At 44.4% G+C, this 27,079-nt stretch overlaps 1 protein-coding gene across 1 annotated transcript in view; it reads right to left on the bottom strand.

Moving 5' to 3' along the window:
- The window catches only part of LAPTM4B (lysosomal protein transmembrane 4 beta), a 101,656-nt gene that overhangs the window by 45,768 nt on the left and 28,809 nt on the right, over positions 1-27,079 (bottom strand). Inside the window, exons 2-4 of the mRNA XM_056522425.1 lie at positions 6,811-6,922; positions 3,557-3,630; positions 2,748-2,870 (exon numbers count right to left, since the gene is read on the bottom strand). Coding sequence (XP_056378400.1) covers positions 2,748-2,870; positions 3,557-3,630; positions 6,811-6,922 — 309 coding nt within the window. The remainder of the gene's footprint in view (positions 1-2,747; positions 2,871-3,556; positions 3,631-6,810; positions 6,923-27,079) is intronic.

Genomic DNA, 27,079 nt, shown 5'->3' on the forward strand with positions numbered 1-27,079 from the left:
CTCTCCTCATTCAGAATACATGCAAACTCAACCAGTGCAGGACTGTGGGGTGGGGGTGGGGGGATCAGAAGAGATAACTGACTGCTATCTGAAATTTATGGAGAGCTTTAAAGGGGTACCCCCTGCGATCTCTGGCGCGGCACCCAAGACATCCATTGCGCGGAGCAAACTCTGCCCTGTGCCAGAGGATGGACGACCACAGCCATCAGGCCCCCTCCATTGATGTCTATGGGAGAAGGCGTGACAGCTATGTACTAGCCATCATGCCCCCTGCCATAGACATGAATAGAGGGGCGTGGCATGATATCACGAAAATGGAAGCTCCAAGCCTCAGTGTTCAGAATGCCATGATTCATAACTCCCTTGGGATTGCGGGGGGGGGGGGGGGTTCCAACGGCCGGAGCCCGGGTGATCAGATATTTTATCCCCTATTCTTTGGAAATCGCTTTGAGTACTCCTTTAATCTAACTAAAGGTCCAGATCCTCTAGGAGAAACAACTGCTCTTACACATCTCTACTGCAGCAGAAGTTGGATGAGCCACATCCACCTCAGTCAGTGCTCTCCAACTTCAGGCTATAGCCTATGGTTCCTGTCAGTTCAGCAGAATGCTGGATAGCCCTCTCTACAGTCTTGCACTGGATTTCCCGCACATTCTGAGTACTACAGCTCTTGCCGCTGGAGGACCTGGACTTTAACTCACCTTTGCAAAACTAAGAATGTACAGTGGTCCCTCAACATACGTTGGTAATCCGTTCCAAATAGACCATCGTTTGTTGAAACCATCGTATGTTGAGGGATCCGTGCAATGTAAAGTATAGGACAGTGGTCTACAACCTGCGGACCTCCAGATGTTGCAGAACTACAACACCCAGCATGCTGGCAGTTGTAGTTTTGCAACATCTGGAGGTCCGCAGGTTGAAGACCACTGGTATAGGAGGTAGTACTCACCTGTCCCCGCCGCTCCGGACCATCACCGCTCGTCACCGCTGCCCTGGATGTCACCTTCCATCGCTGTCACCACGTCCCCGGGGTGTCCACGACGCTCCGGCAAGGCCTCTGCTTCCCCGGCATCCTCGCTCTCCGTCGTCGCCATCACGTCGCTACGCACGCCGCTCCTATTGGATGACGGGACGGCGTGCGCAGCAACGTGATGGCGACAATGGAGAGCGCCGACGATGCAGGGGATCCCGAAGAGGACGCGCCGGAGCCCCAAGGACAGGTAAGTGATCGTCAGCGGACCACACGGGACACCGTAAACGGCTATCCGGTGGCAGCTGAAGCAGTCTGCGCTGCCGGATAGCCGTTTATGCGATGGCCCCGACGTACAAAAGCATCATATGTTGATATTGCCTTCAACATGCGATGACCTCTGAGAGGCCATCGCATGTTGAAATTATCGTATGTCGGGGCCATCGTAGGTCGGGGGGGGTCACTGTATTTGACAGTAAAGGAAGGTTTACTTATAAATATGTCCATGTTATGAAATATACACCGGACAATGTTTTATAACTCTAGTGCATTTAAAATAACAAAATGAAGCCAATCTGAAATGTCCTACTGTTTCGTGTTTACAGTTCCTATGCACACCTATGTGTCTCCATGTCTACAGACTACAAACAAACCCTGCGTGTAGTCTGATCATGCAGCCATGAAACACAAAGGTGAGAGTATGGGAGATGACATTTTAATCTAAAGTTTTATACATTCGCAGGTACAACTGATGTATGTAAAAAATAACAAACATGTTGGATAACATTTACTATGTGCAACGTTTTGGTGCCACACGTAAGGAAAGCTACATCCATTTATGGTCCACTGGATTCAGAGGTGCACGCCTTTTAGTAAATCCAGTGGCTTCATGGCTGCTCTTGCTCCCGGGGCAGAAATCTAAGCCAGCTATGGGATACATTCTCTGCAACTTTTGGTGTCCAGGTCACATGTGAGGAGGCCGCACCCCCAGCACATCCCCTCCATGCGAGGCTATGTCCCCTTCCAGACTTCTTCTTTCCCTCTTAGCATGAGCAGTGTATATGGTGAAAAAGGTTTTAAATGTTGTGCAAATACTGCCACTTTTTAGCATATAAACCACTGACATGGCTTGCCCCGCCTTAGTAAATGACCACCTCTTACTTTCAAAACAGAATCTAATGGTTACACTCTGTGTACTGTGCCCAAGGAAACCTTCTTAACTGATTAGATAATGAAACATGTTATAATGTTTCTAATCCCTTCTATTTTATTTTTTTGTACATCATTATAAGGGGCAGCCATCTTGGCTGAGCTGGACATAGGCAACAAAAGACTGAAACTGTCCAATTCACATAAATGGGAAAGGTTACTGTGCACGCTATGTGAACTTAGAGGTAATTCCACAGGAAGAGGGAGGCAGAGCTATAAACATCATCTACTGTCTTCTATATCTACTGGTATGACCTTTCACTGTAATTCTGTACAGATCACTTTATCTCACATCACTTCATCATTACAGACAAAACAGGAAGTCTCAGTTAAGTTATTGGCCTAGTGGTAAGAATGGGAACTGCAAAGATGAGTTTTAGCATTTAGGATGATTTTAAAATATAGATAGTAAAATAAAAAAAAATAGAAAAAACATCACCAAAAATTCTTACCAGATATGTTTAACATAAAAACATGATTTAAACAATAGATCATTGTCCGATTCCCTATAAAGACTGTACCCAAAAACGTATCAAAGACGAAAGCATACAGAAAATGACATAGTTACCAGTTGACGCAGGTAGTCTTGAATTGTGTTTGGGTAGACAAGAACGCTCACGGCAACCAAGGAATTGAGGGCAAAGTCAAATATTTGGTAGCAAAAAAATGGGATAATCCAAGCAGCGTGTTGCTACAGGGAATAAAAGAGAAAGCTGTTAAAATCCCCATATATTCACTGTGTATTTTTTAAATTATTTTCACATGTGTAGTATCCATATTTAATGTTGCAGATTTGATGCTGAGTTCAGTCATTTAGTTTACATTAAAATCTGCAGTATAAAATAATGCATGTCAAAAATGCGCAGGATACTGTACGTGTGAATAGACCCTAAAGGGGCATCTCATCCATCAACAATCTTTAGCAATCTATGGATTAAGATGTAAATGTTACATTAGTGAGAGGCTGACTACTGGGACCCCCAGTTTTCGCTAGAATGGGGTACCATTCCAACGTTCCTTGGCTCTCACCCCTTTTGGCTGTGTTTCTGTTTTTGTTGTTTTTTCTGCAAAAAAAAAAAGGCAAATTCATGTGTGGTGTTTTTTTTTTTTTTTTTGTCAAAAAAAGCCGCGGCCAGATGTTAGCCGTCAATAGGGAATTATGAAAAGCCAGGCCCACTTTTTGTTTTGGTGTTTCTCAAAAATTGAAGAATGTTATTTAAAAAAATAAAATAAAAAAAGTTATGTTGTGGCGTTTTTTTCAGGACAAGAAAACACTAAAAGTAAGTTGTGTGGAAACGTAGCCTGAAGGTGCCAAAAGATTGGAAGAAGGAAAGATGCAGTGGTATACGGATACGGCGAGGCAAAACCTTTATTTACCTTGTAGGCACCATACGTGGCCATTGCACAGATAAGAATCATTAAGAGGGAAATTGAAGTAGCAATGCACATATCTAGGGAAAAACAGAACAGGAAGTGAGGTCATCTGCATAATCAGTATGATGTAAAAAAGCTATAAAAATACAATGAAACTAACAATACAAGATATATATACAGATATATATATACAAAAAAGAGTATGTGGACTAATAGCAAAACACCATGGGGGAGATTTATCAAAACCTGTGCAAAGGAAAAGTTGCCCAGTTGCCCATAGCAACCAATCAGATCCCATCTTTCATTTTGCAGAGGCCTTGTTAAAAATGAAAGAAGCAAGCTGATTGGTTGCTATGGGCAACTGGACAACTTTTCCTTTGCACAGGTTTTGATAAATCTCCCCTGAAGCATATTATATTTCCCACATGCACACACTATTAGAAAAGTTTTTTTTATTTTCAGTAAGTAACAAAAATGTACTTTTTAGATGTCCAGGAATGTCCTTATTGTTACACACACAGCCTATCTGTGGAGAAACTGGTACTGCTGTACAGGATCCCTTGGGCGGTGCACATAGGAGATGTTCTCACCTCGGAACATACGGAATCCATTGAAACTTGTCAATGATTTAATGGTGGAAAAAAATATCATGCTCCAATCCATATTGGGAGCAGGGGCCGTACCTATAGGGGGTGCTGAGGTAGCAGTTGCTCCAGGTGCCTAGGATGGCCCCAAGTCACATCTTCCCCATATGAGACCAGTGTTATAAATGGCACATATAGAGTCCTTGTGCAGATTTAGCATTTGGGCCCAAAAGCTACATGTTACGTCTCTGTGTAGATGTACCATGCAGCGGCACAAGGTATTATGCTTCCATACTAAGAAATAAGTCATCGCACAAGATCTGATCAGGGATTAGTCAGGTGTGAAGAACATCTCTTACAGATCCCCTAGGAGACTGAGTATTAAAGGGGTATTCCGGACAAAAACATTTTATCCCCTATGCAAAGGATAGGGGATAAGATGTCTGATCGCGGGGGGGTCTCTGCTGAGACCCCTCGCGATCTCCCTGCAGCACCCGCATAGAGCGGGTGCTGAATCTCCAGTTTCGGAAAACTTCGGGTTTCCGGGACTGGGGACGTGACGTCACGTCACACCCCCTCCATTCATGCCTATGGGAGGGGGCGTGACGGCCATCACGCTCCCTCCCATAAGCATGAATGGAGGGGGCGTGGCATGACGTCACGTCCCCAGTCCCGGAAACCCGGAGGTTTCCTAATACGGAGATTCAGCAGCCGCATAGAATGCGGGTGCTGCAGGGAGATCGCGAGGGGTCTCAGCAGCCGGCCCCCCGCGATCAGAGACCTTATCCCCTATCCTTTGGATAGGGGATAAAATGCTTTTGCCCGGAATACCCCTTTAAATAATCTTCTTGCCTTCATTCTCAATGTGCTTGTTTATAGCTCAGTCCCAAAAAACAGATACATTTAGCTATATCTGCATTAGTAACTACCGGAGGTGTAGCCTAAGGCTCCTAGGCCTCAGTGCAAAATTTGTTCCAGGGCCCCTTCCTGTCATGTACCATTCACAAGACAAGAGTTTTCTTATATGCCAGGGGGTCCATTGGGCCCCTCAGGCATCCGGGCCCAGGTTTGATTGCTACCTCTGCACCTCCTTAAGTGATAGCAGACATCACAATGTCATATCACACTTTGGGATTTTATCCTGCTGCATTGGCTATGACACTATGACATGCAAGAGGGGAAAACGTATAAAAACCAGTCCTGAGGAAAACTGAATGTTGCGGACATGTGCAGGGGAAGGAGGGAGGAGAAGCGGAGCTGTCATCATCTGATCATCAATGATGTGTTTCTGTGTAACCTGACTCCAGGTACGTTCACATCAGACTGAAATGCTGCAGATTTGTTGCAGATTTTCCCAATTAACTTCAATAGGGAAGTCAAAATCTGCAATAAATCTGCATACCCTGCTAAATGCTTTCCAATTGTCCTGGATTCGGCAGGACATTCAAGATTTTGTACCCCATAATTGTAAGCGCTGCGGAATCTGTAGGCGCTATATAAATAAATAAAATAAAAATACATTTTGGGGTGATGTCCTGACTTTTCAGTACAGCCTCCACATGTCCCGCATTTAACTGTAAAGCATCCTAATGACGCACTTACAGTTAAAGGTGGCACTCAATGAAAGGTTTGACAGAGAAAACAGCCATTGGCTCATTATACTGGCAGTCACAAGAGGCCGAGCATCACTTCTTCTGCGCTCCGGAGCATGAGTGACGTCATTATATGTCGGAGCATAGAGTGGAGGAGGAAGAGAGCAGAAAAGGAGGCCGACCTGTAGACTGCGCGGGAGCTGTCAGGGTACCTGAGTATGTCCCTCTTTGCTTTGCTTAAAGTTGGTAGGTATGCCTTCTAATCTGATCCAAATGATAATAAGATGGCTGCTGCCCCTGCCAGTCTATTGTGAGGGTCCATCTCTGGCTGGGTTCACACCATGTTTGGGCTGTATGTTGGTGTATATATCATGATACTGGTAAAAAGATATGCTGACATAACCTATGACCCGTTCACTTTAATGGGCCGAACCTAATCTGCTATAGGCTGTGTTTGGACTATTTCCTTGATGATTATTTTAGGTTTGTGGGACATAAAAATACAGATTGCTTTAGAGTAAAACACAAGTTTTTATTGGAAAAATAGATTAAACATAATCACCAGTAAACTAGTTACTGTCCATTAAAAAAAATAAAAGGGCGCAAAGCTGGCCATGCTGGGAGTTGTAGTTTTGCAACAACTGGAGGTCCACATTTTGAAGACCACTGCCCTATGGTATACACTGCTGTACCTTTTGCAGGTGTCCCAACATATACCTTGGACTTACAGCCCAAATGTGTTGTGAACTCTACCTAAGGCTAAGTTTCCACTTGGAATACTGCCACTGCAGTTTTTGAGCCAGAGTCAGAAGTGTATTCAAAATGAATAGGACATACAAAGGAAGGACTTACACTTCTCCTCCCTTATGGATCCACTTCTGACTTTGGCTCAAAAACTGCAGTGGCAGATATCCAAAAACTGCCAGAAAAAAAAACGAGTGGAAGTTTAGCCTAAATCTCATAAAGCTGCACTCTTGGAGGCCACATTATTTGCAGTGATAATGTCTCATAACAGTGCTAAATGTAGTGCACATGGTGGTCATGGGTCATTTAAGTAGGATGACTATGGTCATTTACTTACTGGCATCATCCATGAAGTCAAATTCATTCCTCATATCGCTGTTTGGTAGATGATACAGGTCTGGGTTAGCAAGGGCACTCAACAGAATTAGAAGGACCACGGAATTTATTATCTGTAAATGATAAAACGTAAAGCGTTAAAATACAGTACTCTTTTAATGTATAATCTTATGGACCAGGGACCAATGTCCGCCTTATTGTTGTTGTTTCTTTGTTTCCCACATGGAATCAGGTAATGGGTGACAACTACTGATGAATGTCATTATATTGTTCTTAATTGGGTATAGTTCATCCCTTTCTGCCTTTTCCTAGTTCTCTGCCTCAATTCATAGCACTGCATGAGAAGAGATGAATCCTCTGGACCCTAATGCAAAATCTGCAACAGGACCCCCCCAACACACATACAGTAATGTAGAGCACAGTTCATACAGTTGGGTGCAACTGAAACTTCTGCACCCTCTATAGTTATGTAATAAAATTATAAATTGGCTGGAGGCATTGTGTGTGTGGGGGGAGGCTGGAGGTATTGTGTGTGTGTGTGGGGGAGGCTGGAGGCATTGTGTGTGTGGGGGGGAGGCTGGAGGCATTGTGTGTGTGGGGGAGGCTGGAGGCATTGTGTGTGTGTGGGGGGAGGCTGGAGGCATTGTGTGTGTGGGGGGGGGGGGGGGGGCTGGAGGCATTGTGTGTGTGTGGGGGGAGGCTGGAGGCATTGTGTGTGTGTGGGGGGAGGCTGAAGGCATTGTGTATGTGGGCGAGGCAAAGGCATTTGGGGGAGCCTGGTGACATTGTGTGTGGAGGAAGGCATGAGGCATTGTGTGTGTATGTGGAGGGCTAGAGGCATTGTGTGGGGGGGGGGGAGACAGGAGGCATTGCGTGTGAGGGGGGCTGGAGGCATAGTGGGAGTGGGAGGGGAGACTAAAGGCATTGTGTGTGTGTGTGGGTGAGGATTAAGGCATTTGGGGAGCCAGGAGGCATTGTGTGTATGTGTGAGGGGGAGGCATTTAGAGAAAGGCTGGAGGCAATGTGGGTGTAGGGGAGGCTTCAGGCATATGGGAGGTGGCTGGAGGTAATGTGGGTGTGGGGGAGGCTTAAGGCATGTGGAGGAAGGCTGACGGCATTATGTATGTGAAAGGGAGGCTGGATGCATTTGGGGAAGGCCAGAGGCATTGTGTGTGTGTAGGGGGGTCTGGAGGTATTGTGTATGTTTGTATAGGAGAAGAATGGCGGTAGTGCTGGAAAAGTGCGGAGCCTAATATGTTCATGTTGCAGGTTCTGCAGTGGAAGACAGTTATATAGGTATTGTGCATTGTTACCTTTTAGCCATTTTTTGACTGTCATTGAAATTTATTTGATTGGGGTACCCCAAAAAACTAACTTTTTTTCTGAGGGGTGTTCCAAACTAGAAACGGTCAGACCCAGACATCAATATTTAGAATACACGATTGTGATAAAACACTCTATTATATACATCATGTAATATCAACGTATAGCGCACCATGCATAAACTTGGCCGGCATCCAGAGAAATACATGTAGCCGGCCCCGCAGAGGTCACCTTTCCAATCCTGATTATTAATCCTCTTTCAGATTATAAAACAAGATAAACATCTTCACGGTTGGGACATTTCAGAGAATTAAGCTATAAATAATTTTGCAAAACTAAAGAGTACATTGTGGATTCAGCGGAGCAGGGATATAGTAGACTCATTTTTCAGTGAAATAGTGTGAGGAATATTTCATTGTTCTTGTTATTTTTAAGTTTAGCAAGTCAGCAGAATCCGCAGAACAGCAAAGGAGAGATAATGCCCACGCCGATACCAAGATACACACTTCTACAATTCAGAAAAAGCTGCCGAAGTGTTATCCAACAAAAAGTATGCATTGGTACAGATGCAATTGTACAGACACTGGCATATATTTCAATGGGCCAACAAGGCCAAGTCCTAGGCCGTCACTTTATAAAAGGACGGCCACGGCCAGTCCCCCCCCACACTTTTTCAGTTTAAGATGAGGCTCAGTGCCCTCTGCCTAGCGTGGTCCTTGCAGCACCAGGATCTTATGGTAGCATTTTGGAATTGATCTTTCAGTACAAGCAGAATGGGTTAGTGAGGCTGTGTAGAATGAAACAAGGTTGGGGTAGACGAAGAGGTAGCTGGAAGGAGCTATTGGCAGTGACAGGGGGTGTGGGGGTGGATATTGGTGGACCACGCCTAGGGCAGCAGAAAACCAAAATACTCCACTGTAATCAAATAAAAAATGTAATTGATTAATATATTTAGAAAGTAAAAATAAACAATCTAAAGCTATACAATGTAGAGATTTGTAATTTAGTTGGTTACAATCTATCAGAGCTGAATATGTATTTTGAAAATAATTATGATATAACTCAGCTACCATGACTAAACAAAGTGTCCGTGCCCCCTATCCCCATGAGAAACTAAAAAAAAAATGTTCAGAAGATGTACAGGATTAATCTGCTCCCTCCTTGGTGCTCTGACAGTATGACTATTATCTTCATATTTCACCTGTATTACCCTGCAGAGTATGCATTATACTTCCTATAGACAAGAAGCATTGGACATGCACACATAGGCTCATAAGGGGGCTTGAGCCCCGGCCCTTTTACAGCACCTGCCCTTTAATGCCCTTACAAAAGGAGCTGCAGACTCAGAGTGACAGGTGCAGTAAAAAGATCCATTGCTAGGGATTAGTATGTGCATTTAATGCAGGGTCCTGTGCCCCCCCTGCAGGAAGGGGGCACTACTTACCCTGTCAATAGCTGCTATTCTATGCTCCTCTCCACACGGAGGAGACAGGAGCAGAGAAGGCAGATGCTCCGCCCACAGTCTGTCCCGACCGGAAACTCCAGCCTGTGCAGAGAGGGAGAATATACTGTGAGTAATTTTATATATATATATATATATATATATATATATATATATATATATATGACTGAATGTTTGTGTCATTGTGTCAGTATGATGCGTCCACGTGTGTGTATACCTGTATGTCCAATATGTGCCTGTTGGCTATATCTGCTTGTATATATTTCATGTTGTGTATATGTGTCTGTGTATACATGTCTCTATATGTACAGTGGGGTAAAAGAGAATTTAGTCAGCCACCAATTCTCCCACTTAAAAAGATGAGAGGCCTGTAATTTTCACCATAGGTATACCTCAACTATGAGACATAATGAGAAAGAAAATCCATAAAATCACCTACAAACAAGCAAGATTTCTGGCTCTCACAGACCTGTAACTTCTTCTTTCAGAGTCTCCTCTTTCCTCCACTCATTACCTGTATTAATGGCTCCTGTTTGAACTTGTTATCAGTATAAAAGACACCTGTCCACAACCTCAAACAGTCACACTCCAAACTCCACTATGGCCAAGACCAAAGAGCTGTTGAAGGACACCAGAAACAAAATTGTAGACCTGGGAAGACTGAATCTGCAATAGGCAAGCAGCTTGGTGTGAAGAAATCAACTGTGGGAGCAATTATTAGAAAATGGAAGACATACAAGACCACTGATAATCTCCCTCGATCTGGGGCTCCGATCTCACCCCGTGGTGTCAAATGATCACAAGAACGGTGGGGAAAAATCCCAGAACCACACGGGGGGACCTAGTGAATGACCTGCAGAGAGCTGGGACCAAAGTAACAAAGGCTACCATCAGTAATACATAACGCCGCCAGGGACTCAAATCATGCAGTGCCCCACATGTCCCCCTGCTTAAGCCAGTACATGTCTGGGTCCGTCTGAAGAGAGCATTTGGATGATCCAGAAGAGTATTGGGAGAATGTCATATGGTCAGATGAAACCAAAGTATAACTTTTTGGTAAAAACTCAACTCGTCGTGTTTGGAGGAGAAAGAATGGTGAGTTGCATCCAAAGAACACCATACCTACTGTGAAGTATGGGGGTGGAAACATCATGCTTTGGGGCTGTTTTTCTGCTAAGGGACCAGGGCGACTGATCCGTGTAAGGGAAAGAATGTATTGTGAGATTTTGAGTGAAAACCTCCTTCCATCAGCAAGGGCATTGAAGATGAAACATGGCTGGGTATTTCAGCATGACACAATCCCAAACACGCCGCCCAGGCAATGAAGGAGTGGCTTCGTAAGAAGCATTTCAAGGTCCTGTAGGGGCCTAGCCAGTCTCCAGATCTCAACCCCATAGAAAACCTTTGGAGGGAGTTAAAAGTCCGTGTTGCCCAGCAACAGCCCCAAAACATCACTATTGTAGAGGAGATCTGCATGGAGGAGTGGGACAAAATATCAGCAACAGTGTGTGAAAACCTTGTGAAGACTTACAGAAAACGCTTCTCCTCTGTCATTGCCAACAAAGGGTATATAACAAAGTATTGAGATTAAAGGGGTATTCCAGGAATTTTTTTTTATTTGACTATGCTACAGGGGCTGTAAAGTTAGTGTAGTTCAAAGTGCAATTAGGAATATGGCTAAAAAGATTATACAAGACAATGAATAAGAAAAAGAAAATTCTAAATATTGGGAAACAAGTGTAGCAAAACATTTTGTACAGAATCATCACCAAGTGTGCGATCTGAAATGGATGGATGGTGTTGGAGGAGATTAGTGGGGCTAGGAGTGAAGAAATAAAAAAGAGATTACTAAGAAGGGAAGTTTTTTGGATTACCAAATTGAATGCTATGTCCCCGAACAGTATTAATGAAAACTGCAATTTCAATGTATTTTTATGAATATATCTTATGCTGTTCCGATGTATTGAGTAATACCATCTACCATTATTTTTGATTATTTTATGTATGATTTTAATTTATAGATGTGAAATCTCGCAGGACTATGGTCCATAAATTATGGTGGTGAGTTCAGTCACGTTAGGCTTGAGAAAGGGAGAGATCCTGAAATGTCGTAAATCAAGCTCACCTGCTGGTGAGCCTCCAGACGCTGTTTTCAGAGTGAAGCAAGGTGCGCAGCTAATATGGACACTCTAACACAGAGCTCCGGCTGGAGCATAAGAAGCTGAACCAAGGCTGCTAAACCATATCAGTGAATGAGCACTGAGTGAATATTTTGTGTTCATATACACTGTTTCCATGTAAAGAAGTTTTTTGTATGAAGACAAGTATGTGAAGTAAAAGTGTTGAAAATTTTGAACACAATTTTGGTTGTACGAGTGCAATTTCTATTGGATTGTTTGATGCTGAGAGACGTGGATACTCAGATGCACTGCGTGACACCCGTGTGCTGATACACACCCATACTCTTGTACAGACTTAGTGGCTTCGTAAGAAGCATTTCAAGTTCCTGGAGTGGCCTAGCCAGTCTCCAGCTCTCAACCCCATAGAAAACCTTTGGAGGGAGTTAAAAGTTTGTGTTGCCCAGCAACAGCCCCAAAACATCACTGTTCTAGAGGAGATCTGCAAAGAGGAATGGGCCAAAATACCAGCAACAGTGTGTGAAAACCTTGTGAAGACTTACAGAAAGTGTTTGTCATTGCCAACAAAGGGTATATAACAAAGTATTGAGATTAAAGGGGTATTCCAGGAATTTTTTTAGTTTGAATATGCTACAGGGGCTGTAAAGTTATTGTAGTTCACAATATAGTGTCTGTACCTGTGTGTGTGACGGTTTTCTTACAATTCAGTGTTTTTCACCCCAATATTTATTTTTAATAGCATACAAAATGACCGCTGTCTTGGATTTTTCCCAGCTTGCAATTCGGCCGAGACCTGACCTCACTAGTCAGCTGATGACAGGGAGCCTGTCTTCTTCAATGGGTGGAGGGATCGCTTGGTGGTAGAGAGATCAAAATGCAACTAATGCAACAGCTGTAGGCACCCTGATTGAAAACCACAGGTCTTTTGTTTCAATGGGTGGGGTGGCTGATGTGTGAGAGGGAGGAATATGGAATTGTGGGATTTGTAGTAAAAAAAAGAAAAGTCAAACAGGAAATACAAGTTCACAAAAAGCTAGCCACAGAATTATGGTAACCTCATGACATAGCCATTTAGCCCCAAGACAAGCACAGGTCCTTCCTAAGCATGTCCATTACTGTCTGCCAGGTACGTACTAAAATCACCTTATGGTGGATAACCCCTTTAACTTTTGTTATTGACCAAATACTTATTTTCCACCATCATTTACAAATAAATTCTTTAAAAACCAGACAATGTGATTTTATGGATTTTTTTTTCTCATTATGTCTCTCATAGTTGAGGTATATCTTTGATGAAAATTACAGGCCTCTCTCATCTTTTTAAGTGGGAGAACACAATTGGTGGCTGACTAAATACCTTTTTGTCCTACTGTAAATAATTAATGGATGCACAGTATATGGTAATTTTATGAAAAGCACAGTATATAAGGAATCAATGGAGAAATAGAGGCAAGGTATATAAGGACTTATTTGTGGCACAGTGTATATTTGATTCCACCCGCTGTAAATGTTTTATACACATATAGTCTCATTGAGCAGCACTGTTCCTGTCAGCGGCTTCACATCAGGAAGAAGAATCACATCATTATCCGCAGTTAATTGAGCCCAGAATGTGTTTACAGGCAGGTGAGACCAGACCATCCCGAGATACTAAGAAAAGCTGAACCGTCACCTCCACATGAGTCAGGAGCATTCATCTCACTTGCTGAGCCGGTAAACAAATTGCTCATCCCATAAATGACAAATAGCAAAGGAATTTCTGCCTGTTAAATGACAAACCTGCTGCAATACTGAAATATCAGGCACAATGGAGAAATACATAGTAAAGTACTGCATTCACCAGTGGCACAGGAGCATGGAGGCCCATAGCATAGGTTGAAATGGGCATCCTATTATGGTGTCTTATTTTGCCCCCCCCCCCCCTAGGACAGAAAGGTCTGAATGTTATTGCCCCTTTCCATGACCTATTGGTCCATGACCTATTTGCTTTCCATGACCCAGTGTTGACAATGCAGATAACTGGAGAGAGGAGTTATGTACAGTTTTTTTTAAACCAAGTGGGGCTGGGTCCCTTTCTCCAAGGCGCCATAGCAGCTGCATGGTCGGCCTCATATTCATGCAAAATATAGTACCGTATTTTTTGCCGTATAAGATGCACTTTTTCTTCCCCAAAACGGGGGGGGGGGGGGGAAAAAATTGGTGCGTCTTATACGGCAAATACACACCTATCGCGGCGGTCCATGCGGCCGTCAACCGCTGGAACCTCGGCTAATACAGGACATCACCGATCGCGGTGATGCCCTGTATTAACCCTTCAGACGCGGCAATCAAAGCTGACCGCCGCGTCTGAAGCGAAAGTGACACTAACCTGGCTGCACTGGGAGGGACCTTACCTGCCTCCTTGGTGTCTGCTCCGGGCCGGGATCCCCTGCATGGCCGGCGCTCTCCTTTGTCGTCATCACGTCGTTGCTCACGCCGCCCCGTCATCCAATAGGAGCGGCGTGCGTAGCGACATGATGGTGGCGACAGAGAGCGAGGATACTGGGCAGCAGAGACGTTCTAGAGCTTTGGGGACACCCCGGGGACAGCGATGGAGGGCGACATCCAGAGCAGCGGTGACGGGTCCGGAGCGGCGGGTACACGTGAGTATTGCCTCCTATACCAGTGGCCTTCAACCTGCGGACCTCCAGATGTTGCAAAACTACAACTCCTGGCATGCCCGGACAGCCAATGGCTGTCCGGGCATGCTGGGAGTTGTAGTTTGGCAACATCTGAAGGTCCGCTGATTGAAGATCACTGTGACCTATACTTTACATTGTATTCTAGATTTTCCTCATTTAAAATTGGGTACGTCTTATATGCCGGAGCGTCCTATAGGGCAAAAAATACGGTAATTACCAAGTGAGGTGATTCAGTAGATTCCTTCAGAATAAGGAAATAGACAGTGGTGAGTTAAGAGGATGGAGCGGACCCCAGAGCAAAGATAAAAGTAAGGCCACCACATTCATAACTACCCTCAAGAGGCTACCGAGCAGTCCTTGCAGCGGCACATATTTTCCAAAGACCACTCTGCTGCACAAGAAGACATTAATGGGGGACCCTATTACACCTCTGCACCAATATTAACCCCGTGCAAGCTTTGCCCCTTACTACATTGGTCATGCTTCTAAAACCACTCCTGCGGTAAAATGTTTCTGTGCCAACAGCTGCAAGCCCAAATCTAGTAAGACACCAGTAGAAACCAGTTATCCATTGTCAAAAGGGATCGTTCTTTCTTTGTTTTTTCTTTCCCTATATCTATACCATTACCATTTATTTCCCCTACCCACCCACCCTACCAGGCAGGGAGAGAAAAAGAAACAAAAAACACCACAAACTGTTTAACTCCACTTACTACACTTACTCAACCTTTTGTCGTGTTCTCTTTCCAATATACCAAATTCATTCAGAATTTCTTACTTTATTCGCAAGTTTTGCCACTCTTTGACCCTTAGAGGCTTCAGTGAGAACCACCGTCTTCAAATATTTATTTTAGCCAGACAAAACAATTTTAGTATTAAAGGGGTACTCCGCCCCTAGACATCTTATCCCCTATCCAAAGAGAGCCCCTCCCATAGACTTGCATTGAGGGGGCGTGGTGTGCTAGGGGGTAAGATATCAAGGGGTGGAGTACCCCTTTAAGTCCCTGCTCTTTCCAACCTCAATACCAATACTTAGAAGTTTTCCCACTAAAGGATACCTTTAGGAAATTCCCCAACCATTTTCATTATTTTCCCTGATTCAACCATTTCTAATATTTTAGATTCCTTCCCCATTATTTTCCACAACATGTCATTTACCATCCTATCCTGTGGCCATGACATCATTAGATTAGCAGCTAGATAATACATATGAAAATTTGAAATCCCCAGTCCACCCTCCAAAACTGGAAGATTTAAATACCTTTGTATCATCCTGACCCCAAATCAAATCATTTATCATTGATCTTTCTCTCAATCTTTTTGAATTACCTATCCGGGATCCATATTGGAGATACTCTTATGTAGTAGTGTAAGTAGTGTAGTGTAGTCTCGACGAGCAACCCCTCTGCCGTCATCGATTGTTTAACACGGTCATCCACTTAATCACAGGTGACATCTGACACCCCCCAGTCAATAGTCGGTGGGTTCCTCAGACACAACCCTCAGTTGGCATGGCCAGGGAGCAGTCCCTGTCCTCCGATTGCCTTTGTCCTATGCTGTTACCTCCCCTACAGAAGTATCTTATGCTGTGGGTTCAGCTCCACTATTTAGTCAGGACGATCTACTAGAGGACAGTCAGCAGCTACTGCCCAGCTAAGAAGTGGAGGAGACATCCGCCGCTTCCTCTGCTAGGCAGGCAAGTAGTGATGAGGAGGGTGGCATGGGAGGTGGTGTTGCGAGCGTTCAGGGTCCTGAATCAGACACTGTTGAGGAACCTGAGGAGGACATCAGTTACGTGCAGACACAACTCGATGATGATGATGAAGCCGATCGCACTTGGGAGCCGGGTGCAGAAGGGGCTTCATCATCATCAGGAGAAGAGGGTTGCAGGTTGCCCGTGAGGTGGTAGCATGGTTGGCAGTCAGTATAGTGGAAGAAGTGGAAAGTCTGGAGCCAAACGTGCCTGTGGTAGACTACCTGCTTCGTGGCAGCATACCTTCCCGGGAGGTAGTGGAACAGGGGTTCCTGGAGTCTGCGACAGTAGCAGTCAATCAGTGCGGACTGTTGGTGGGAAAATCAGCTACTCGGCGGTGTGGCAGTTTTTCATCAAGCATCTGGAGGAGGTTAACGTAGCCACATGCAAGATGTGTCAGCAGAAGGTGAAGCGTGGCCAGGAACTCAATGTTGGCACCACGGCCCTGCATCAACATATGCAGCGTCCCCATAAAGCGGCCTGGGAGAACCGTGGCTACAATGTGGTGGTCCAGCCTGCTGCATCACCCAATGGCATGCCGCTCCCCATTTTAGCCAGCCAAGGCTTCACCACCTCAGCCGAAGGGAGCTGTGTGTCATACCCAACTTCTGTCTCTCCAGATGCTCCTGCTCCTCCTACTTCGAGTCAGTCATTCCGCCAGCAATTCATCGGCGAAGCCATGTCCAAGAGACAACAGTATGCGGCCACTCATCCAACGGCGCAGAAGCTGAATGTGCTCCTGTCCATGTTACTGGTGCTGCAGTCCCTCCCTTTTCAAGTGGTGGACTCTGCACCTTTCAGAGAACTGATGGCTTGTGCCGAGCCGAGGTGGAGAGTCCCAAGCTGTCATTTCTTTGCGAAGAAGGCAGTACCAGCCCTGAACAATTTTGTGGAACAGAAGGTGGGCCAGTCCTTGAGCCTGTCGGTGTGTACCAAAGTGCACGGCAGCACCGCCGTCTGAAACTGTAACTACGATCAGGGACAATACATGTCCTTTACGGCCCACTGGGTGAATGTGGTTTCTGCACAGCCACAACAGCAACTTGTACAGGTCACACCAATTCCGCCTCCACGCTCTCGGGCTGTTGGTCCTGTGACAGTGTGCGACTCCAGCTTCTCAGCCTCCACTGCATAATCAAGTCTCAGTGCCCCTCAAGCATACCATGTGTGCAGGGCACAGTGGTGTCATGCTGTTCTTCACAAGGATTGCCTTGGCGACCGGAGTCACACAGGGGAGGAACTGCTAAAAGACATTTATCAAGAAATCAAATCATGGCTTACTCCACGAAAACTGGCAATGAGAACCATGGTGACTGACAATGTGAAGAACATCTTGTCTGCGCTGCGACAAGGAATCCTGTGTCATGTGCCTTGCATGACACACGTGTTCAATCTGGTTGTCAAGCGGTTCCTGAAGTGTTCGTCCCATCTGCAAGACATCCTAACAATGGGAAGGAAACTTTGCATGCACTTCAGCCACTCGTACACCGCAAAGCACACCCTCCTTGAGCTGCAGCGTCAGAACGGTATGCCCCAATATATTCTAATTTGCAACATTTCCACACATTGGAATTCCACCCTCCATATGTTGGACCGACTATACGAACAGAGAAAAGCCATAACTGATTTCTTGATGATCTAAGTGGATAGGGGTACTCCCCTGTGTAACTTCAATGTAAACCAGTGGCAGCTCATACGTGTCACCTGCCGTTTGCTCAGGTCCTTTGAGGAAGCTACGTCAGTCGCCAGGATTACGGGATGAACAGCGTCATTCCACTGCTTCCTTTTCTACAACACGTGTTGGAAATGATGGCTTCTCAGGGCACTGGAGACATGGCGCCTACATCTCACGGCCACATGAGCCCCGTGGGGGCTGAACTGGAGGAGGAGGGACACAGTGAAACACAGTTTCAGTTTCACGAGAAGTGCTGTTTTTCTAGTCATCTGACAGAAGAGGAGGAGCAGGAGCAGCCAGAGCAGCTAGAGGGTTATGTGGAAGGTGAGACAGAGGACCCAGACACACCGTGGCAGTATGCAGTGGAGATGGAAGCAGGGAGTCACTTGTACAAATGGCACGATTCATGCCCACTTGCTTGCTTAGTGATCGCCGAATTGTCACCATTCGGCAGCGGGATGACTTCTGGATCTCCACCTTATTGGACCCTCACTACCGGCAGAAAATGGGGGCCTTTTTTACACCCACTGAGAGGAAGGACAAACTGACCTACTACAGAGACATCCTACGTAGACAGTTGGCCAATGCCTATCTGCGCCATCGTCCATCCTCTCACAGGTCTGACTCGGGGGGGCCCTCTGTGCTCACCTTCCACTGCCATGGCTGCTGGGGAGGGGTGGGGTGGAAGGAGCAGTACAAGCTCCATCAGCAGCAGCCTAGGCTAGGTTTCCACTTGGTTTTTTTTCTGGCAGTTTTTGAGCCAAATTCAGAAGTGGATCCATAAGGAAGGAGAAGTGTAAGTCCTTCCTTTATATGTCCTATTCCTTTTGAATACATTTCTGGCTTTGGCTCAAAAACTGCAGTGGCAGTATTCCAAAAACTGCCAGAAAAAAAATCAAGTGGAAACCTAGCCAAAGTCTACAGTCGCTGATGAGTAGCTTTATTCACCGGCATAGTGAAGCAACTCATGAGCAGCAGGTAAAACCTGGAGCAGGACCTGAACCAGCAGGTGGTGGCATACCTTGACATGACCATACCAACACACCTTGAAGATCCGCTAGACTTCTGGGCAGCCAAACTTGGTTTGTGGCCGAAACTAGCAGAGTTTGCCCTGGAAAAGCTGTCCTGCCCAGCCAGTAGTGTGCCATCAGAGCGGGTGTTTAGTGCGGCGGGGGCCATAATAACCCCAAGGAGAACTCGTCTGTCCATGAAAAATGTGAAGAGACTGAAGATAAATCAGGTATGGATCAGCCAGGATTTCAACCCACCAATGCCTGATGCATCAGTGTAGATTGACCATGGTGCCACACCAACACTTCACAAATATGGATAGTGCAAAACATATTTAAGGTGCTGCTCCCCAGTTACAGACATTCCTCCACATCAGACGACAAGTAAGTATTGAGGATATGCATTAGCTAAAACATAAATTTTCTTAGGATAAAATATATGAACCCAAAATATTTTTTAAATCAAACAAAAGAAAAGGTGTGCAAAAAACACTATGTGCCACCATGTGTGTTTTTAGGTTGAAACAGGGAAAGTTTCCTGTGTGGTGCTGCCCTTTTTAGGGCGAGTAACACTTGCCAAGAAGGGAATTAATAATGTGAGAGTAGCACCTTACAGGGGGAGTTTTTACCCCCACTGGTTACAATGAACCATACGTTGTTCCCTTCCACCTTTTAGAGGTCTTTGCATCACATCAATACATATCTCATGCAAAGTTCTCCTTTTTCCCCCACCTTCATCACCGGGTACTGGTGTTGCCACCCACCACCCCACTATGTCACAGAGTCATTTTTCAGGACTCCTGATGCTGCTGATGCCACCTCCAGGCTGTCTCATACTGCCACCCTATGTTCTCCTCATGCTGATGCCAGCTCCAGGCTGTCTCATTCTGCCACCATATGTTCTCCTCATACTGTTGCCACCTCCAGGCTGTCTTATTCTGCAACTATATGTTCTCCTCATGCTTCCGCCATCTCCACACTGTGTCATTCAGGCACTATGTGGTCTCCTCATGATGCCGACAACTACAGGCTGTGTCTTTCAGCCACTATATGGTCTCCTCATGCTTCTGCCACCTCCAGGCTGTGTCACTGTACCGCCATGTGGTCTCCTCATGCTGCTGGCACATTAAATAAAACTTTTTAGGTTCATCCATTTGAAATCTTCAATTTAAATGTTTAAACATATATTTAATCTTTTCAATTGTGAGGCCCTATGGTCTCATCAGGCTGTTGCCACCTCCAGGCTATGTCATTCAGCCACTATATGGTCTCCTCATGCTGCCGCCACCTCCACACTGTGTCATTCAGCCACTAAATGGTCTCCTCATGCTGCCGCCAACTCCAGGTTGTGTCATTCAGCCACTATATGGTCTCCTCATGCTACCGCCACCTCTAGGCTGTCTCTTTCAGCCACTATGTGGTCTCCTCATGATGCCGCCAACTACAGGCTATGTCATTCAGCAACTATATGGTCTCCTCATGCTTCCGCCACCTCCAGGCTGTGTCACTGTACCGCCATGTGGTCTCCTCATGCTGCTGCCACATTAAATAAAACTTTTTAGGTTCATCTATTTGAAATCTTCAATTTAAATGTTAAAAAATATATTTAATCGTTTCAATTGTGAGGCCCTATGGTCTCGTCTGGCTGTTGCCACCTCCAGGCTGGGTCATTCAGCCACTATATGGTCTCCTCATGTTGCCGCCACCTCCACGCTGTGTCATTCAGCCACTATATGGTCTCCTCATGCTGCCGCCAACTCCAGGCTGTGTCATTCATTCACTATATGGTCTCCTCATGCTGCTGTCACCTCCAGGCTGTGTCATTCAGCCACTATGTGGTCTCCTCATGATGCTGCCAACTCCAGGCTGTGTCATTCAGCCACTATATGGTCTCCTCTTGCTTCCGCCAACTCCAGGCTGTGTCATTCAGCCACTATATGATCTCCTCATGCTGCCGCCAACTACAGGCTGTGTCATTCAACCACTATATTGTCTCCTCATCCTTCCACAACCTCCAGGCTGTGTCACTGTACCGCCATGTGGTCTCCTCATGCTGCTGGCACATTAAATAAAACTTTTTAGGTTCATCTATTTGAAATCTTCAATTTAAATGTTAAAAAATATATTTAATCTTTTCAATTGTAAGGCCCTATGGTCTCATCAGGCTGTTGCCACCTCCAGGCTATGTCATTTAGCCACTATATGGTCTCCTCATACTGATGCCACCTCTGGGCTCTGTCATTGTGCCGCTCTGCGACAATGATTCTAAAAGCCGCTCCTCTAATCTGCATGTCATACTGAATAACAGTATTATTTCACTAACCCAGCACACACCCTATGCGTATTATAGTAAGGCAAAGTGTTCTATAGGGTGGCCCATTTATATGGATACACCTTAATAAAATGGGAATGGTTGGTGATATTAACTTCCTGTTTGTGGCACATTAGTATATGTGAGGGGGGAAACTTTTCAAGATGGGTGGTGACCATGGCGGCCATTTTGAAGACTGACATTTTGAATCCAACATTAGTTTTTTCAAGGAAGAGGAAGAGGGTCATGTTACACATCAAACTTATTGCGAATTTCACAAGAAAAACAATGATGTGCTTGGTTTTAACATAACTTTATTCTTTCATGAGTTATTTATAAGTTTCTGAGCACTTATAAAATGTGTTCAATGTGCTGCCCATTGTGTTGGATTGTCAATGCAACCCTCTTCTCCCACTCTTCACACACTGATAGCAACACCGCAGGAGAAATGCTAGCACAGGCTTCCAGTATTCTGTAGGAATATTGGAAAATTCGGCGAACTGAATTGAATTTTTCAAAAATTCGCTCATCTCTAATAATATCTATTACTCTGTGTATTTTGGAGCTAGGATACTTGATAAACAATAACATATCGTCTGGATCTTGTTGGCTTTAATAGCTTTATAGTCTTCTCATTCTACAAAAAAAAAGATAGCTTGGATCTTTTTCCATAGATCTGATCCTCATTCGTGTGCACAGGAATTTATCACCTTCATCCTCCTTTATAAATGTAGGTTTCAGGAACTTGCAGTAAGTAAGATTTACGGTTTCCCAGCTTTGTTAATGAGGAGTGTGCATTAAATTGTGTTCAGCCGCCCTAATGGAACCGCACTGACGGCCAATAGGTACTTAATGCTAATGAAAAAGTGTCTACAATGTGAGAATAGCACGACAGCACAAAATGATATTTACTAGTTATTTATGACCATCATTCCATATCAAAAGGGATTAACTACAAATGATAGGAATTTTCCAGTCTTTGTAATAGAGGGCAATCGAGAGCAGGAATGGCAAAGTGTATGTTTACACAGTAGAAACAGAAAAATATACATGTATTTTAGGGCAGAAATGCTTTTGAAATACATGTACTTCAGGTGTGTGCGTGTTTTATTTTTCAGAACTGTTTATTACGGAATTTTTTTTAACCTGTTAAGGACGTAGGGCGTACCTGTACGCCCTACGCCTGGACCCGGTGTTTAAAACGGGGTCACACCGTGACCCTGCATCACACCGGGTCCGTCCCTGCTGCTAATGATATCCGGACCCTGGGCTAACAGCGAACGGTGCCGCGCGCTATTAACCCTTCAGACGTGGCGATCAAAGTTGACCGCCACGTCTGAAACTGAAAGTAAACGCTTCCCGGCAGCTCAGTCGGGCTGATCGGGACATCAAGATAAAATCGGGATGTCCCGATCAGCTAGGACGTGAGCGGAGACCCCCTTACCTTGCTCCGTCGCGTCCGATTGACGTTTGATTGCTCCAAGCCTGAGCTACAGGCTTGAGCAATCGAGCCCCTATCTCGCTGATCCATGCAAAGCTATGGCTTTGCAGGGATCAGTGTAAAAGATCAGTGTGTGCAGTGTTATAGGTCCCTATGGGCGCTATAGCACTGCAAAAAAAAAGGTCATTTAACCCCTTCCCTAATAAAAGTTTGAATCACCCCCCTTTTCCCATAAAAAAAACTGTGTAAATAAAAATAAAAATAAACATATGTGGTATCGCCGCGTACAGAAATGTCCGAACTATAAAAATATATCATTAATTAAACTGCACGGTCAATTGCATACGCGCAAAAAAATTCCAAAGTCCAACATAGCGTATTTTTGGTCACTTTTTATATCATGAAAAAATGAATAAAAAGCGTTCAAAAAGTCTGATCAATACAATCATGGTACCGATACAAACTTCAGAATACGGCGCAAAAAATTAGTCCTCATCCTAGCCCGTACGCAGAAAAATAAAAAAGTTATAGGGTTTAGAAGATGAGAATTTTTAACGCATAAATTTTCCTGCATGTAGTTATGATTTTTTTCCAAAGTACGGCAAAATCCAACCTATATAAGTAAGGTATCATTTTAACCGTATGGACCTACAGAATAAAGAAAAGGTGTCATTTTTACTATGTAGAAACAGAAGCCCCCAAAAGTAAAAAAATTAAATTTTTTCTTCAATTTTGTCGCACAATTAATTTTTTTTGTTTCGCCGTGGATTTCTTGGTAAAATAATTAATGTCACTGCAAAGTAGAATTGGTGGCACAAAAAAATAAGCTATCATATGGAATTTTATGTGCAAAATTGAAAGCGTTATGATTTTTAGAAGGTGATGAGGAAAAAATGAAAATGCAAAAACGGAAAAACCCTGCGTCCTTAAGGGGTTAAAAAAATTTCCAGACAAGAAAAGAAAAGATATGACTAGAGAAAAACATTACTAGAATAAGAAAGAACAAAAATAAGATCAATATCTAGGACCATAAAGGTCGCTTTAGAAAGAGCCCATTAACCCCTTAAGGACTCAGCCCATTTGGGCCTTAAAGGGGTACTCCGCCCCTAGACATCTTATCCACTATCCAAAGGATAGGGATAAGATGTAGGATCGCCGTGGTCCCGCTGCTGGGGACCCCGGGGATCGCCGCTGCGGCACTGCGCTATCATTGCTGCACAGAGCAAATTCGCTCTGCACGTAATGACGGGCAATACAGGGACCGGAGCATCGTTACGTCACGGCCCGCCCCCCTCAATACAAGTCTATGGGAGGGGGTGTGGGGGTCATCACGCCCCCTTCCATAGACTTGCATTAAGGGGACGAGCCGTGATGTCACGAGGGGCGGAGCCATGATGTCACGCTGCTCCGTCCCCTGTATCGCCTGTCATTACGCTCAGAGCGAACTCGCTCTGTGCAGCAATGATAGCGCGGTGCCGCAGTGGCGATCCCCGGGGTCCCCAGCAGATAAGATGTCTAGGGGCGGAGTACCCCTCTAAGGACTCAGACAATTTTATTAGTTTTTTCCTCTTTCGTTTGTTTAACTCTTTTAGATTTTCATCCACAGACTAGTATGAGGGCTTGTTTTTTGCGCGACCAGTTGTCCGTTGTAATGCCATCACTGACTTTACCATAAAATGTATGGTGCAACCAAAAAAATACTATTTGTGTGGGGAAATTAAAAAGAAAACAGCAATTTTGCAAATTTTGGAAGGTTTCGTTTTCACGCCATAGAATTTACGGTAAAAATGACATGCGTTCTTTATTCTTTGGGTCAATACGATTAAAATGATACCATGATAACATACTTTTCTATTACTGTTGCGCTTAAAAAAAATCACAAACTTTTTAATCAACTTAGTACATTTAAAATCCCCCTATTTTGAAGACCTATAACTTTTTCACTTTTCCCTATAAGCGGCGGTATGAGGGCTAATTTTTTGCGCTGTGATCATTTTATTGATACCATATTTGAAAAAGAAAAGAATTTCCTCTGTAGTATTCAGCAGCTAATAAGCACTGGAAGGATTAAGATTTTTTAATAGAAGTAATTTACAAATCTAACAAACAAAATCTCCAATAGCTAAAATATCTTCCTTTAATTACAAATAGCATATTACAGAATACAGTAACAGTAATTCACAGTCAATACACAAAATGCAATATTTTTAGGGACAATCCCCAATATTACATCCTCACCCGACGCGTTTCCCCGTAACTGGGTAATTTACAGTAACATACGGTTCATCAGGGGTAAAAAGATGGTTGTGGTCGCTTTAGAGCAAAAAGTTATGTGTGAGCAGCATAGAAAACATATAGACAGCAAATAAAGCAAGTACATAAATAAACAATACTAGACTCTGCTTATATAAGAGATAATCAAATGGTCTGTTCAGGTTTTGGAGCTGCAGACCCCAGTGATGTATCCTCAGACTTAATAGGGGCTAAACGATATATAGTATCAACCAGCCGCACTCAGATAACAATCTCCTCCATACCCAGTCCTGCTGCTGACCGTCACATAAACTTATTACAGCGACCACTTAAGCACATGACCACTGCTCCTGATGCCGAGGGATCTGCTGTCTATATGTTTTCTATGCTGCTCACACATAACTTTTTGCTCTAAAGCGACCACAACCATCTTTTTACCCCTGATGAACCGTATGTTACTGTAAATTACCCAGTTACGGGGAAACGCGTCGGGTGAGGATGTAATATTGGGGATTGTCCCTACAAAAATAGCACTTTGTGTATTGACTGTGAATTACTGTTTTTATGGGGATTTATATACTGTATTCTGTAATATGCTATTTGTAATAAAAGGAAGATATTTTAGCTATTGGAGATTTTGATTTGTTAGTTCGAGCTAGCTATAATTTATCTATATATCAGTGATTTGTAATTTACAAATCTGTTTAACTTTCTGGCATCAGTTGATTTAAAAAAAAAAAAAGTTTTCCACTGGAGTACCCCTTTAAGGACATTACATAAAGTTGGATCAGCCTGTAGTGTGGTTTTCCACTGTGATTTTGAGTGTGACTCCATATCCAGACCTCCATGGGTTGATAAATTTGATTTCCATTGAAAATTTTTGTGTACAGTGACCCCCCCGACCTACGATGGCCCCGACATATGATCAAATCGACATACGATGGCCTCTCAGAGGCCATCGCATGTCGATGTCAGCATCAACATACAATGCTTTTTTATGTCGGGGCCATCACATTAAGTGCTATCCGACAGCGCAAAATGGTTAAGCTGCTGCCGGACATCAGCTTAATGTTCCCCGTGTGGTGCGGTAAGTATTACTTACCCCTCCACGATGCTCCAGGGTGGCCTCCGGGTCCAGCGCTGGTCTTCTGATGTCTTCTCGGCCCTCTCCGATGACGTCAATACGCTGCTGCGCACGTCATCCAATAGGAATGGCGTACGCAGCGGCGTAATGACGTCGCTACGCAGGCCCAGTAAGGCCTTGCGGAAGACAGCGGAGGACCGGAGAAGACAGCAGAGGACCGGAGAAGACAGCAGAGGACCGGAGAAGACCAGGAGAGCCCAGCGGAGGCCGGGGTCACCATCGGGAGCGGCGGAGACAGGTCAGTACAGCTTCCTATACTTTACATTGCACGAATCCGTCAACATACGATGGATTCGACAAACGATGGCTCGTTTGGAACGAATTACCATCGTATGTTGAGGGACCACTGTAATTTTGTTGTCAGCACATTCAACTATGTAAAGACGAAAGGATTTCATACGATTAGTTCATTCATTCAGATCTAGGATGTGTTATCTTAGTGTTACCTTTATTTTTTCAGCAGTGTACTTAGTGATCCCAACACTGACCCCAAAAAAAGAACACAAGCGACTGTATCCAGCCTGTATCACAGCCCCAACCAAAGACACAGAGAAAATAGTTTTATAAAACCTACAAAAATAAACCATAAGCAGAAGATTTCCCTTATGGGTATATAGACAAAACACATGACTGTGCTCTTTTATAGAATGTCACATTGATAATGAATCCACGGAAAGATGTTCTTCCACTGTGCCGCACTAAATGACATAGAACAGGAAAAAAATAAAGAAAAGAGCTCTCTCGGGGGTTTTGCTTTTTATAGGTTATCTCTTTAATGTAAAGATAAATGAAAAGGTACAAGAGACATCTAGAGGACAAACCAAGCCCCGGAGCTGACACAGCACTCCATTATGCACCGTATGAATAGTAATATACTGTAGAAGGTGAATCAGAAGCTGTTAAATTCAGAATACATAATGTTAACTGTTCTAGCAAAATGTGGCTGCCATGAATTGGCTTGTGGTGTCCAAGTGTAGATGAGGCGGCACTAAGACCAGCCTTAGGGTGGGTTCACATTACGATATAAAGATACGGGAACCGGATCCGGGGGGAGCAAAAACCGGGCGCTCCCGTATCCG

Source organism: Hyla sarda, chromosome 5, assembly GCF_029499605.1.
Source record: "Hyla sarda isolate aHylSar1 chromosome 5, aHylSar1.hap1, whole genome shotgun sequence".
Taxonomy (NCBI): Eukaryota; Metazoa; Chordata; class Amphibia; order Anura; family Hylidae; genus Hyla; species Hyla sarda.